The sequence below is a fragment of the Microcebus murinus genome, chromosome 17 (genome assembly GCF_040939455.1).
Source record: "Microcebus murinus isolate Inina chromosome 17, M.murinus_Inina_mat1.0, whole genome shotgun sequence".
NCBI lineage: Eukaryota > Metazoa > Chordata > Mammalia > Primates > Cheirogaleidae > Microcebus > Microcebus murinus.
This window is the reverse complement of record NC_134120.1, coordinates 15754882-15770763: the sequence shown is the minus strand read 5'-3', so window position 1 is coordinate 15770763 and position 15882 is coordinate 15754882. Positions and strand designations below refer to the sequence as shown.

At 46.8% G+C, this 15882-nt stretch overlaps 1 protein-coding gene and 1 long non-coding RNA gene across 4 annotated transcripts in view; one reads left to right on the top strand and one right to left on the bottom strand.

The window, feature by feature from the left end:
* Positions 1 to 13874, top strand: part of LOC105860624 (uncharacterized) — a 36233-nt gene extending 22359 nt beyond the window's left edge. The window contains exon 3 of the long non-coding RNA XR_012912877.1: positions 13608 to 13874. This is a non-coding gene — a long non-coding RNA (uncharacterized LOC105860624). The remainder of the gene's footprint in view (positions 1 to 13607) is intronic.
* ALPK2 (alpha kinase 2) overlaps positions 1 to 13977 on the bottom strand; it is a 95012-nt gene extending 81035 nt beyond the window's left edge. For all 3 annotated transcript variants that reach the window (XM_012745507.3, XM_075993835.1, XM_075993834.1), the window contains exons 1-2: positions 13869 to 13977; positions 10093 to 10210 (exon numbers count right to left, since the gene is read on the bottom strand). In XM_012745507.3, coding sequence (XP_012600961.2) covers positions 10093 to 10210; positions 13869 to 13977 — 227 coding nt within the window. The remainder of the gene's footprint in view (positions 1 to 10092; positions 10211 to 13868) is intronic.
* Between the last annotated feature and the right edge of the window lie 1905 nt (positions 13978 to 15882).

The window sequence follows — 15882 nt, the reverse complement described above, 5'->3', positions numbered from 1 at the left end:
GCCATTCTAGCAAGCTCCCAGCACATGCTGATGCTGTCGGTTCAAAATCTAGCTTCAAGCAGCACTGTCTTAAAGTCGCTTCCAGCTCTGTGACACCAACATTTCTACAAAAGGTGAACATCCCTTTACTCTCAGGAAAATATCAGCTGTCACTCGCCTTGCTGCTCAATGTGAGCTGAGTTCCGTAGCCAATGCCTGGCAATCTGCCCCCACATGCAAGTCTGTGGGCGTTCGGTGTTGGTTTTGCTTTTTTAAAAAACACTAATTGCTGGACCCGGCCAGGCAGGGGGAATGAGCGAAACCAGACAGGAGAACGCCTCTCTCAAAAGCAGGCTCCCAGACCTGTGGTCAGGGAAGAATCCCATCACGATTCGATTGCTTCTCTTTGTCTGCTGTCTGTCGTCAGGGCCTGGTGCCTGCTGTGTCCCGTGCCCCTCTTGTCTTCTCAATTGGCCATCACATCGTGCCTCCGCCTGGCTGCTGTCTGCGGTGCCTGGGCGAGTGGAGGTGGCAATTGTCCGCAAACAGGAGAGCAGGGGACCTGGGGGAAGGCTCATTAGGGCTGTCAAGGAGGCTCTAACTGGGGAACAGTCTCCACCCTGCCGGAGCAGCAGCCCCAGGGAACGGGGATGACAAGGACAGTAAGGGAGCAGCCACCTGATGACTAGCTGCTCTGACACCCTGCCATTCAAATGGTGACGGGGCTGCTGACACAGTGGCTTTTTCCTACAGGTCCTGCAAAACGTCTGTTAAAAAAAAATGATTGTCTTCACAATCTGCTTCCACACCAGAACCTCTGACCACCACGAAGCCACAGCGATTGGCATCGTTTCCCAGGTTCCGGTGGACCCTGCCCTTGGGGCAAAACTGTACGAACAAAACTGCTGGCCACATTGTTTTATCTCCTTCCACAGATCTTTACTGAATGTCACCTGAGAGACAGGTGCCATGCCTGGTGCTCGAGACACAGCAGGGAACAGATCAGGCAGGTCTCTGCTCCCGGGGCACTTCCATTCCATGGGGTCCTGCTCCAGTTGCGGAGAGTCACAATACACAAAGACACAAATAGACGTACGTTATGGCTGAGGACGGCCCAAGTGTCCACCAACAGGTGACCGGAGTAACAGATTGTGGTAGATCCACACGGTGAAATGCTGAAACATGACTCAACAGTAAAAAGAATGAGCTGTTGATACACCAGACATAATTACCTGGCAGGCAAGAAGCCTCATACAAACGAGCGCATATTCTATGATCTCATTTGTATAAAATTCTAGAAAATATGAATGACTCTGTAGGAACAGGGAGGAGAGAAGTTACTGTTTGAGGATGGGTGGGCAGAGACAGGCAGGAAGGTGGGATTGGAAAGGGACTTGTGAAGTCTTTTGGGGGTGACAGATGTGTTCACAGTCTTGATTGTGGGGATGGCTCTGGGGGTATATGCATGTATCCAAGCTGACCAAACTGGACACTCCACATCTGTGTAGTTCATATGTCAGTGACACTTCAATAACGCTATTGAATGTGTGTGTGTATGTGTGTGTAAACATGTCATGTGCTAAGTGAAAGATAAAGCAAGATGAGGAAGGTAGGGTGTGCTGGGGGTAGCCAGTCCTATTTTAAATGGCTGGTTGGAGAAGGTCTCAGGTGACTTTGAGCAGAAACCTGAAGGGAGTGAGAGCGCTAGCCTCCGGGCTCCCTGGGAAAGAGCATTCTAGGGAACAGGAATGACCGGGGCAGGGCAGTGTGCTCCTAGGCCCTATGCACACCTTTGAGCCCTGTAATGGCTCAGAACGGAGGAAACACTCTGGGGTTTGTACTAAACAATTGCCCCCAAGCTCCACGTGCCTTCTTTGCATCTGCGCCGTCCACAGGGTAGTGTCCATGTCCTTGGCCTGAGCCTGGCTTCTTAGTCACACCAGCTCTAGAATCTGCACTAAGATTCTCGTTCTAGAATTCAAAGGTCAAGGCCAGGTGTGGTGGCTCACACTTGTAATCCTAGCACTATCAGAGGCCAAGGCAGGAAGATCACTTGAGGTCAGGAGTTCAAGACCAAACTGAGCAAGAGAGAGACCCTGTCTGTACAAAAAAAAGAAAAAACTATATATATATATAGATAGATAGATAGATAGATAGATAGATAGATAGATAGATAGATAGATAGGGGTGGTGACACGTGCCTGTAGTTCCAGTTATTTGGGAGGCTGAGGCAGGAGGATCGCTCGAGCCCAGGAGTTTGAGGTTATAGAGAGCTATGATGATGCCATTGCATCATCATAGGCAGAAGGGACTTGGGGGCTTTCATGGGATGCCCTCAGCTGAGTGTATGATTGGGAGAAACAAGGCTGGGCTGCTCAGGACAGAGACATATGTTGTGGACTGCACCTCGTTCTTAGTCTTGCTCCCCTACAAAGTGGGGACAAAGCCCTTCCCAGGGCTCGAAAGGCCTGCTTAGGTTCCAGGCCTGCCTCTAACTAGCTGTCCACTTTTGCCCAGTGACTTCTTTATGATGTTCATCTTGGAGGGAGGCAGTCAGATGTTCTCTATTACTAACACCATGATTTCTAATCAGCAAGACTGCCCATCTTTTCGATCTTTTCAGAAGTGTCTGCCCTGATTCTGTGATTACTAAGTAGGCCTGTACCCCAGCTGGCTCAAGAACTTCCCTAATGTTCCCGGTTGGTTCTCAGAAGGTGTTGATGGAGTGACGATTTCAGACACATTCAATGCGTGTCCAATTTCTAGTGATGGGTGCACCTTTCTGTGGCTGTCCCAACGTCTTAGGAGGGGCTCTTGGATCAATCCATTGCCTGCCCCCAGGCTAGCATGATTTGCCCTCAGGAGTCAGCACTGTGGTGGGAACAGCTGCCCAGGTTCCAGTCCCCAGGAAAGGGTGAGTGAATATCCCTGGGCCTGGCCTATCACCATTCACTTCTTGGAAACCCTTACCTACTAAAGTCATAACCAGAATATGATGACAGGCAGTGAGTGTATTCTCAGAAGGGACCTATCACCCTGGGGGCTAAATGGGAGTTTCTGGTCATACCCTCGGGCTTCAGGTGTCATCTGAGTAATCCTTAACCTGCTGAATTCATTCAGAAGAATGTCACAGGAGCCCGCCTCAGCTCTGTGCTGGGAACACAGAAGCCTTCCGGGTGCCAGAAAGTTCGACTAGTCATCCTTAAGACTTGTTAGACCTACTTAAGCTCACAGGAACATGAAGTTCACAAAATGCTTTCCAATCTTGGATGAAAAGCATTTTCTCTCTTAGCCAAGACATAGCAGGATTCAGTCATCTTTATTTCTACCGAATTATTCCTTGATCAAGCACATTAATTACATTTTACCATCCAAAATGGAAATAGAGAGGGAAAATACTGCCTTTCTTATCTTGAAACTGTCCTATTTTAATTAGTTCTAAAACTATAGTTCAAGGTGCAGAGCATGTTTAAAGCACACATATAATAAATAAATAAATACTGATTATTGAGTATTGTAAAATTTTTCCTGTGTTGATTTAATCCCCATAACAACCCTAGTAAGCAGGTACTATTATTAAAGCTATTTTATAGATGAGGAAACTGAGGCACAGAGAAGTTAAGTAACTATCCCAGGATAATACAGCTTGTGGATCTGGGATTTAATTCCAGATCTTCAGATCCTGGCTCCCAATAGTGGAAATAATATTCTGTCCTTTGTAAGGGAAGCTGTTGGTGACAATTCTACTATTAGCAGGTTGTGTGCTTTGAGATATTTCTTCCAAGAATGGGAACATCTTTCACTGATTCACCTATACTCATTTTGCCCAGGCTCATTCATGACCATCAACTCATGTTTTTCAGATGTCTAGCAAAGGATTTAGCTTTCCTCAGGTGAACATGAATAGAAAGAGGCTGATGGCCCTTCTAGGGGCTGAACAAAGCATTTGGCACAGACCAGCACAAACAATTCTCAAACCAGAGTGGCTTAAGGAATGTAACGTAGTGTCCCAAAGCTTCTAAGGTCTGTCTGCCCAGAGGGACGTGAGGAATAGCTGGGAAGACTGACACATTACTGAAGTCACAGATTCCACCTTCTAAAACCCATCCGAACTGGGTCATGAGTCTAAGCACATATAACAAAAACAGCTTCAACCCTTGAATCTGGGTCACAGCGCTCCTGTTAAATATTCATTTCTTTCTCTGTGTCTGTTTCCTCCACGGGTCTGTGAGATTATGGAAGTCTTTGCATCCCCTATTTAGTGCTGTGACTACAGCATAGGACATGTTCTTAATGTTTGTTGGATAAATGAATGGTTAAGAATGAAAAAAAAAGATTCTCCAGGCAAGGGGAAACCATAGATGGTTTTTCTGAGCGGGATAAAAAATTTGCAAATAGGTGATTTAAAAGATTAATTGAGCATTCCATTAATGGATAGAGGGTGTAGTTGATTATAAAACTTGGCACTAATTTCTCCTATCTGAGTATGCATACCTTGTTGCAATGTGGCCTTGCCTTTGTACTCTTCAAGAAGTGGAGTCTATTTTCATGCCTCTTTACTTTTTCTTAATTTTATGTATTTTTATTGGAGATGGGGGAGGGGTGTCTCACTATGTTGCCAAGGCTGAGCTTGAACACCGGGGCTCAAGTGATCCTCCCACTTCAGCCTCCATAATAGCTGGGACTACAGGCATGAGCCACTCCTCCTGCCATATCTTCCTGCCTCTTAAAGCTGGGTTGGCCCTATGACTGCTTTGGCAGGAGCATGAGACAGAAATGGTGGAGGGGTGGAGCTCAAGAGGTCCTCAGCTCCATTATCTTGGAATGCTGCCCTGAGACTGCCCTGTAAGGGAGCCAGTTCCAGCCTCCTGGAGGATGAGAGACCAGGTGGAAGAGAGCTGAGTGGCCCAGCCAACAGCAGCACCAATTGCCGGGCCTGTGGGTGAAGCAATATTGGACCTTCCAGCCCAGCCCATTCTCAACCTGACCCAAGTGGCATCAGTGAGCATGGAGTAGTCAGGCACAGCCAGCAGAGAACCACCCAGCCAGCCCTCAGAACCACAAGGGAGGATAATCTGGTATTCTTTCAAGGCCCTCAGTTTCCTGGTTTGCTACAGTTTCTCAACCTCAGCACTCTTGACGTTTCAGATTGGCTCATTCCTTATTGTGGGGGGCTGCCCTGTGCCCTGCCCAGTGTTTAGCGGCACCCTTGGCCTCTCCCCACCAGATACCAGCACTACATATTCCATGCTCTCCAGTCATGACCATCAAAATGTCTCCAGACTTGGCCGAATGTCCCCTCAGGGCAAAAACATAAATGACCCAGAAAACCTTGCTGATCCTGGAGTAATCAATATCCAATTTGGAGCAGAGCTGAAAAATATTCTTTGCCTCTTGACACGTAGATGCCTCCCAGACGGTCTAGATCAGGGGTTCTCAAACTATGGCCCACGGGCCACATGTGGCCCACCAAGGACATTTATCCGGCCTGCCGGGTGTTTTTGCTGCGGCCGCTGCCTGTCCTGCTTAGCAGCCGACTCGTCCGGGACCCACAGTGCGCATGTGTGGAGTGTGCGCCGCACTCTCCAACGGCCCTCCAACGTTCTGAGGGACAGTGAACTGGCCCCCTGTTTAAAAAGTTTGAGGACCCCTGCTCTAGATGCACCCAGCTGGTGTATTGGAACTAGCACTACATTGTCAGAAAACTCTGGCCAGACCTGTGCCGTGGTAGGCAAATGGCAGCACTTCCTTACACCAGACTGCTCATGTATACCATGTATTGGTTTCCCAGGGCTGCCAATAAACTACCACAAACTGTGGCATAAAGCAACAGACGATTATTCTTTTGCTGTTCTGGCAGCTTGAGGTCCAAAATCAAGGTATCGCCAAGGCCATGCTCGCTCTAAAGACTGCAGGGGGGGTCTTTCCTTGCCCCTCCCAGCCTCTGGTGGGTGCCGGCAACCCTGGGCGTTTCTTGGTTTGCAGTCATATCACCCCTCACTCTGCCTCCGTCTTCACACAGCGTGTCCCCTCTGTGTGTGTCTCTGTGTCTGTTTTCTCTTTTTATAAGGATACCCATCACTGAATTAGGGCCCACCCTAATCCAGCAGAAGCTCATCTTAACTAATTATACCTGCGAAAATCCTACTTTCAGATAAGGTAGCATTCTGAGGTTCCAGGTGGACATGGGTTTGGGGGACACTATTCGACCGTGTATACCCTATACACAGAGGGGTTTATGGTGACCGTGCCGTTCTCCTGGCCAGTGCCCGGCAGGGCCTGCCCCCCCCCCCCAGCCGCTGCCAGGGCTGTGCTGCCCAGAGAGCCAGAGGGGCTGCCTCACCCTCGTCCGTCCGCCCAGGTGCTGGCTGGGCTTTGCCGTCCTGCCGTGTCCCCTCCCCTCCCTCCTGCTCTTGTGATTGCCACCATCAAGGGAGGCCTCCTTGCTGAGGAGGGGATATATCTGTCTAGGCGTGGGTTCCTGGACAGATTTTTATCTGTTGCTTTGCTGCCTCTCTTTAAACTGTGTTTGTAAGAGACCACAATTCCCCGTTTATATGCACATGGTTGCAATTTGCTTTCACTATGAGGTAGAAAACATCTATTTGCATTTTCCTCCCCGCCTCCTAGCTCCCACATCCTTTGAAAAAAAAAGAAACAAAACTCTTTTTCAAGCTACGGTGCATACCATAATATGATTATTGATGTTCTCTCTCCCTTTGATCGGTTCTTGGCTATCCACTTCTCTCTCCTGCCAAGCACACTTGACCTATTGTGATGTAAAGGTTACAGCAGCACTGATAAATCCCTTCCAAGCCGTCCCATTTGCCTGAAGTGCCCAGGTTCATGAGATTAGCGTGGTATGAGGAGGAGAGTGCAGCAGGGAGAGGGGACTTGGGGTAGAGGAAAGACAGAAAATCAAAAGGTCTATAAATACAATGGCTGGGCTCTCAGCCTCAAAGCACAACTGCAGATTAGAGTTGTTAAATCAAAAAAGCCCTTGGGAAACTCGGAAACAGGAGCTTTCAAATATCTAAGAACTCAGATTTAATGACTCAGAGACCAAACTAGGGTAGATAAAGAAAACGACTTTTCTTTGGGCTATGAGCTAATCCAGTGGTTTATGGTGCATGGTAGAACATCTTGAGACTAATATTCTAACTAACAACTAACTTTTAATCTTTGCATGGCATTTGCACAAACTACCATTCATTTTCCTAACCAGCACTTAACATACTGGTATAAGTCAAATTACGTTGCAGATGAACGTTTAGGAGAGCGTTTTTCATCTTGGGCATCACATTGGAATCACCTGGGATTTAGATCTTCTTGGTCAAGGGTGAAGCCCAAGCATTAGTGGGTTTTAAAAGCTCCCCAGGCAATGCTAATGGGCAGCCACAGTTCAGAACTACTGATGTAAAAAGTAAGAACTTTCGAAGATCATTAGTATCTAGTATATTTACTACTAAGCAGCAAAATGGGACCACCTCTATTGTCCAATTGCTCTACCACCACTTCTTGCATTAGGACTGAATACTTTTCCCAGTAGGTAGGCTGCTTTTCTAAATAGCAGGCCAGGAGCCCCAGGAGCTTGGAAGGAGTGGATTCTGGTACATTTAAGTCGTCGATTTTTACCATGAACCACTGCCCTGCTGGACATCCGAGCAGAGAATAGTGACTGCCTGGCCCTTCCACAGTGCAGGTTCCCTTCCCAAGTTTCTCCTCCCTGTGTTGTATGTTTCCCACTTTGACCTGCACAATGCAAAACATTAATGGCAAATCTGAGTTCTTAAAAGAACACACATCAAGCATCTCTTCTGGCCAAAATATGAGTACACTATTTTGGTTTAGTGTGAGAGTAAAATTAATCCATCAAGAATTATGTACTGAGTGCTCAGAGGGAGAAAAGAAAAGTTGGGAAACACACAAAGAAGTTCAGTGTGTAGATCCTCAAGCTTACCGTGGTCAGCAAACTATAGCCCACAGGCCAAATCTGGCCCCTCGCCTGTTTTTATAAATAAAGTTTTATTGGCACACAACTATGCTCTTTAAAAAAAAAAAAAGGCATATTATCTATGGCAAAGTTGAATAGTTGTGGCCTATTTTGCAACTGGCCTACAGAGCTTAAAATATTGACTATCTGTATGGCCCTTTGTAGAAAAGTTTGCCAGCACTGATCTAGACAAACTAACGATAGATAGATAGATAGATAGATAGATAGATAGATAGATAGATAGATAGATAATAGATAGACAGACAGACAGATAGATAGATTAGGTAGAGAGATAGGTAGATAGGTAGGTAGATAGATAGATAGATAGTAGATGATAGATAGACAGACAGATAGATTAGGTAGAGAGATAGGTAGGTAGGTAGGTAGATAGATAGATAGATAGATAGATGATAGATAGACAGACAGATAGATAGATTAGGTAGAGAGATAGGTAGATAGATGGATAGATCTACCTGTCTATCCCCAACAAATATTTATGTTGCAGGCACTGTACCAGGCTCTAGGAGGATGCATTTGTGCAAAACAGAGGACATCTGCCTCCTGCAAGACCAGCAGTCTACCGGTGTATAGTATATAGTGTATATAGTGTATATAGTATATATAGTGTATATAGTATATAGTGTATAGCTCATGCTATACTTATGAGCAATAAATAAGCAGTAAATAAGCACCCAAAGGCAGGCCTGTGTAATCAGATCAAAGAAGAGAACCTTTGAGGCCAGACAGATCCATGGGTAATTGGAATCACTTGTGAACCATAGAGGTGGATTCTAAGCCGAGTGGAGTAAAGATGGGGAAGGGGAGGCCTTGACAAGATTAAAATGAAGAGGCAGGAAAGTCGAAGCCATGGACAAGGGGCAGCAAATGTCAGTTCGGCTGCATCGCAGGTATACTGGAGCAGCGAGGGGAAGAATGGCTTTGTTCATCCACCACTTGTCTTCCATGCTGGGGTCAAAGTCCCGTAAAGGTGTGGACAACGTCTGTGGTCCTCACCTCCATCTCTAACCTTAAGCCAAATGCTCGGCATACAGTAGGTGCCTGAGGAACATGATCTAAAGAACTCCAGAACTCAGGTGAATGAATAGCTACCCTGAGTGTCAGGCTAGACGTGCTGTCGGTCAGATGAACCAAGTATTTCGACCGTGGTAAAATGGTCTCCGATATTACTTTAAAGCCAGGGGGTGGGTGGGAGATAAGGAAGTCAGTGTTTGTTGGACAACCACTACACAACACAACCTCTACAGGCACTATCACATCCTTTAATTTTTCTCAGTCACCCTTTTGTTTTACGGATGCAGAAATTGAGTTTCAGAAAGGTTAAATAACTGGTCAAGGTCACACAGAGAAAATGGCAGAGCTGGAATTCAACAAGTCTTATTTTTTTTTTACTCTCAGACCCAAAGCTATGGGCACATGCCTGTGCCTATCAGTCCTCTTCATGCCGTGCTCTGCAGAAGCCTCATGCCCCTCAGAGCCCCCACGATGGCACCATGACCAATTCTCTAGCGTTGGGGACCAAGAGCACAGACTGCCTGCCCAGCTTCAACCAGAGCGGTTCACATTTTCTCTACTTGACGTATCGAGTTTCCTGCTTTCACTGGAACAAATAGTTCTTGAGGGGAACAAAGGAGAATTAGAAACCACTACACGGGACCACACTACTTCCTAAAATAAAGCCAAAAGCTATGGCTTCTAGCCTTAATTCCGTCACCCATTTGCTGTGTGATTAGAGTCAGTCCCTTCTTGGAAGGGGACGTGACAATGCTGAGATCCTTTCATGCTTTCTTACCTTTCTACAAAGAACAAGGCTAAAGGAAAAGCTCATTTAATGAATGAGAATGTCTGGATCACCTTGAATAAGATTCCAGATAAAGTTTAACTCTATCCACGGCAGCAAGTTAGGGGAGTATAATTAGTTACTGGGCAGAGCTCCGTGAATCGTCACTGCTGAATGCCTTGGTGGCTGCCTGCCAATCACATCTCAAATTAGGACTCCAAGAGCAAACAGGAGCCAATCTTTGGGCCTTACCTCGTAAGAACCAGCACATGACAGAATATAGGGATATTAGTAAACAGTCCACAGGGGTACAACCACTTACCGTGAGAGGTGTAACACATGAATATACTGATTCTCAAAGAATTCATAACAGGAAACCATGCCACACTCATCTATGGCTTGACCATTCTTAAACCAAGTTACCTCCGGCCTGGGCTGACCTGATGATAAAGAAATAAGAATACGCTGATTACTTTAAGTATTTTTAGAAAAAGTCATAAGGCTACGAACAAGACTGGGCAGTAAGCATTAGGGATGTGCACGATGGATTTCGTCAGTTGGGGAACTGAAAAGCCTCCCCTCACTGATAGAAATGTGTTATTCAGTAAACACTACTGAGCATGTTCTGTGTCTGAGACAGTCCTGTGCTGGGGGTGTGAATACAAAATGCAAAATGCTATTCCTAATCTCAAGGAGCTATTAAGAAAAAGTATCCAATACTTGGAAATAGGCAAAGATATGTATGGAATCTTTTTTCAGTGTCATACGGGGGAAAGGGCCCATCCAAGAATAATCTTGGGGTATATACTTTGTTTCACTCAGTGGTAACTACTGATTAAAATTCCCAGATGTAGTGAAGTTATATGTTAACTTGTAGGTTTTTATCCAATAGAGATGCAAATGATGTCCATATAGGAGAAAAGATAACATCTTAAGTTATGGTTTATTGCCTTATAGGTTATTAACTGGTGTTACACCTAACCCAGCAATTTTATCCTAACATTACTTTATTAAATCGCCTATAAATATACCTAGCTTCTCAAGCCTTAATACTTTCTGGTTTCCTCTTTAATTAATAAGTCGAATAACATCTTTGAAATGTTCATTTCATATTTGCAAAGGAATCAGTTTACCTGTTTTGAAAATTAATAGTGCTCAAAGTTGAGTGTGTTAGTTATGGTACAAAAGAAAGAAGAGCAAAGTAGATTAACAAATGCCTTTTTTTTCCCCGAGGATGAGCAAGTCTGGAATATATGTTTCCCAGGCTGGAACTATGCACATGTGACTGATGTCAGCACAAAAATTGACCTATGCCTTCTCCCCCCAAAGGGTTCATCCTTCCCCGGTGATCACTAACAGGGTGTGATGCTGTTGGGCTAATCTGGTAAAACCCTAAAACCCTCAGGAATTTCATCTGCCCCTTGGAATTTGTTTCCCTCTTGTTACAGGGCAGAAAGGTTTCAGTGTGCTTCAAAGAACTTTCTCTTTTTAACATTTTTAAATTTTTAAAAAATTTTTTTGTAGAGACAGAGTCTCACTATGTTGCCAAGGCTAGTCTTGAACCCCTGGACTCAAGTGATCCTCCTGTCTCAGCCTCCTAAAGTGCTGAGATTATAGGTATGACCCACCACGCCCAAAGAGCTTTCTCATTAGCTTCCATGTCACTGGAAGTTTATTGAAATGGGTCAGAAAGGAAAGGAACGTCCAGGATTTGGAAACAATGCATCATTCCAAATCCATCCCAGGAACATTCTTGTGTTCCTGTCTTATTTATCGCAGGATTTTTGGCAAGCGACCCCAGAGACCATGAAGATAAAAACTCTGTGTTACTCTACAAAAAAAGATACCTGCACTCGAATGTTTATAGCAGCACAATTCATAATTGCAAGGCTGTGGAAACAGCCCAAGTGCCCATCAATCCAAGAATGGATTAATAAAATGTGGTATATGTATACCATGGAGTACTATTCAGCTCTAAGAAACAAAGGTGATATAGCACATCTTATATTTTCCTGGTTAGAGCTGGAACCCATACTACTAAGTGAAGTATCCCAAGAATGGGAAAACAAGCACCACATATACTCACCAGCAAATTGGTATTAACTGAGCAGCACCTAAGTGGACACATAGGTGCTACAGTAATAGGGTATTGGGCAGGTGGGAGGGGTGAGGGGGCGGGTATATACATACATAATGAGTGAGATGTGCACCATCTGGGGGATGGTCATGCTGGAAACTCAGAGTTGTGGGGGGAGAGAAGAAAGGGCATTTTTTGAAAACTTAAAATTTGTACACCCACAATATGCTGGAAAAAAAAAATCTGTGTTATTCAAAGGCCATAGAAAGAGGAAAGCCAAAAGGGATAGGGAGGGAATAAGACAAAATCTGTGAGACCTGCACCATGGGTGGGACCTAGAAATGCTCAGCGTCCCTGTCCCTCCCTCTCTGTGTCTCCCAGCTGGGCCACCTCTAGCCAGTGCCACCTGAATATGCTTTTGGCAAACTTCAGGTTCTTTCTCCTTGCCTCCTCCTCCAGTAGGCGCCTGGGTAGGTGTCCCTGGGGCTAGGAGCAGATAGACCCCCACACAAGGACAAATCCTTCTCCAGAGGCTGCCTGGTGGACAGAGCCTCTTACAGGCAAATGACTCAACCACCAAAAATGGGCTTTCCTGAAAAACTACCAAAGGGGTTGCTGATTAAAACTCATTTCTGCCTGTTCTTATCAGCCTTGTGTCCGCCTTTCAGTCCGTTTTATTAGATGTCATTTTAGGAAGCACTTAATTGTCCCTTTTTGTGTGTATACATGACTTTTTTAAAGAAAGTATGTAAAATATGCGTGAACCGGGCCTGGGAACTCACTCTGAGTTCTTGGGCTTCAGACTGATCAGGGCTGGCTGGTTTCCCCCAGTCTCCTAGTGGCTGACAGGTTTTTTCCCTTGGTGCAGTGTAGGTCTGAACAATCGGCCAGAAATGGCGCTTGCATGGGGAAGTGGTATCTTGTACCTTGTGGGTGGTTCTCTTTCCTCCCTGCACTTGCTGGAAACCTCACCTGTAAATCCTCCCCTGGTTTCTTTTGAACCTACCTGTGGGTCACATGGTGACAGCCACCTCCTGAAGGTTTCAGAAGTCTCTGGCTAAGGTGTGTGGGCACCAGCAGCCAAGTTCAGGGTTATGTCCATTCACTCACATGGGGGCTCTGCTCTGAAGACTCAGGGTCAACCTGCACCTGTTCGCCTGTCTGAATGGCAATCGCCCAGCTTGGAGAGAGAAAGCTCTGGGCATGGGTGGCACACAGTTCCACCCTCCAGTCTCCAGGCTGGGGACAAGGCTTTGTTATGGCTTTGCCTTGAGGAGGGTGGCCACTTCCAACGGTGGCCCATCTCTCCGGACTTAGGAAAAAGGCGGTCAAGAGAAGAGTTTCCTGTCTTCCCTCAAGAAGCACCACTGGTGCCTTCGCATTGTCAAGAGTAGAGACATGTGACCCAAGAAAGAAAAGAGAACCACCCACAAGGTGCAAGATACCACTTCCCTATCCAATTATTTTGTTTCTATTTTCTTTTAATGATAAATCCTTTTGCTATTGGGGATACCAACATTTGATCAACTCTGAGTCATTTATTCTCCAGCCCAGAAGAGATTCCAGTCCCCTGCTCTTTGTCCACGGGGCACCCTTTGCCTCAGTTTTAACCTTTTTGCTATTTACTACCTTGCCTGAAGAAGGCAAGCGGTGGGGAGTCTCACTTAGCCAGTTTGGGCAAACCAGTTACAAAGTAACAGAAGAACAGTTGGATATATTTACTGAAGTGACATGATTCCTGCCATTCCCATGTGCTACAGGAAATGAAGAGTAACCAGTGTGAGAGTAGCCTAGCCCAGAACCGCAATGTGGAGTGGAGATCTCTAAGCCGTCCTCAGGAGTCACTGGAAGAAATCCTTTAGAAACAAATCATGGAGGATTTAGTTGCTTCATCAATTACTCAGAAAAAAATTTCCAAGGTAATTTTCCCAAATGATGTTTTAATAATGTGTTTGCGAGCCAAGAAACCTGGTCTGCAGGGAGATTTTTAGAGGGCGAGGAGCCAGTCTAGGGATGGTTACCCGATATTATGCAGCGGAGCACGGCGTCTGACTTCTCAGGAACCTTCTGGGAAAGCAACGTAGACACAAAACACGGGGCACGCCTCTGCGGCCTTCCTGAGTCTGTCATCCTTTCATGCCACACGAATCTGAAAAATAAAACCCCCCGACACTACCATTTATTCTGGGATTTCTCTGATCTTCTTACAAACTCCAGAAACCACACGGTGCTGCTCTGTTGGCTCACTTGAACTCAAGCCAGTGAGCAGGGTGCAAGCCCTCCGGCCGCCTTTCTCAAGTGGTGTTGCTGGCATTTGGGCCCGATCCTGCCAAATGGCCCCTAGCAGAGGGGGAGGGGGTCCCCACCATTGAGGACCGCTAGTCCTGCAGTCCTAGGCAGATCTCAGGGCAGCCAGAGCTCTGACCGAGAGTAAAGAATCACCCAAGCCTACGGCTAGTGCGATCTCCTCTCATTCCTCTTTCTTTCTCTCCTTAAAGTCGTTTCATGTTCACTAAGTAAAAGTGCCTAAGCATCTTTACCTCCAAAAAAGAGAAGTTGATTGCATTCAAATGAATCTCCAGGTGGAAGATATTTTGAAGTTGAGAAACTACTGCTCCTTCCAAACACCAGGCGGGTGCCCCAGGACAAGGCAGTCTGGGCTCACGTTTTTGAGCAGGCCTGCGTTCACTGCCCCAGCAGGCATTAAACACTTGGTTAGTCACTAGTTATGGTATTGCATTTAATCTCTTGAAACTACTCATAGGATAGTGATTAATGCCTCCTACATTTTACAGATGAGGAATCCGAGACTCAGAGAGGTTCGACAACTTGCTCAAGATCACACAGCTCAAGTGGCTGCCTCCCGGTTAGCATGAACGGGAGGGGTGGTTAGCATGAACAGGGAAGGGGTGGTTAGCATGAACAGGGGAGGGGTGGTTAGCATGAACAGGGGAGGGGTGGTTAGCTTGAACAGGGGAGGGGCGGTTAGCATGAACAGGGGAGAGGCTGTTAGCATGAACAAGGAGGGGGCAGTTAGCATGAACAGGGAAGGGGTGGTTAGCATGAACAGGGAGGGGGCAGTTAGCCTGAACAGGGAAGGGGTGGTTAGCATGAACAGGGAAGGGGTGGTTAGCATGAACAGGGAGGGGCGGTTAGCATGAACAGGGAGGGGGTGGTTAGCAGGAACAGGGGAGGGGCGGTTAGCATGAACAGGGAGGGGGTGGTTAGCATGAACAGGGAGGGGGCAGTTAGCATGAACAGGGAAGGGGTGGTTAGCATGAACAGGGAAGGGGTGGTTAGCATGAACAGGGAGGGGCGGTTAGCATGAACAGGGAGGGGGCGGTTAGCAGGAACAGGGGAGGGGCGGTTAGCATGAACAGGGAGGGGGGTTAGCATGAACAGGGAAGGGGTGGTTAGCATGAACAGGGGAGGGGTGGTTAGCATGAACAGGGGAGGGGCGGTTAGCATGAACAGGGGAGAGGCTGTTAGCATGAACAAGGAGGGGGCAGTTAGCATGAACAGGGAAGGGGTGGTTAGCATGAACAGAGAGGGGACAGTTAGCATGAACAGGGAAGGGGTGGTTAGCATGAACAGGGAAGGGGTGGTTAGCATGAACAGGGAGGGGGCGGTTAGCATGAACAGGGGAGGGGCAGTTAGCATGAACAGGGAGGGGGGTTAGCATGAACAGGGAGGGGTGGTTAGCATGAACAGGGAGGGGTGGTTAGCATGAACAGGGAGGGGTGGTTAGCATGAACAGGGGAGGGGTGGTTAGCATGAACGGGGGGGGGTTAGCATGAACAGGGAGGGGGTGGCTAGCATGAACAGGGAGGGGGGGTTAGCATGAACAGGGAGGGTGGTTAGCATGAACAGGGAAGGGGAGGTTAGGAGCTGCAAACGGTGAATCCAGGGATGCTGAGGGCCCCCCCAGAAGCCTGAGCTAAGCTCTTGGTGGAAGAGGCTGGATCCCAACAGCACAGCTGAGTTGCAGAAGAGGACACCCATTTCCATATGAGTGTCAGTAACTGCTTCTTAGCC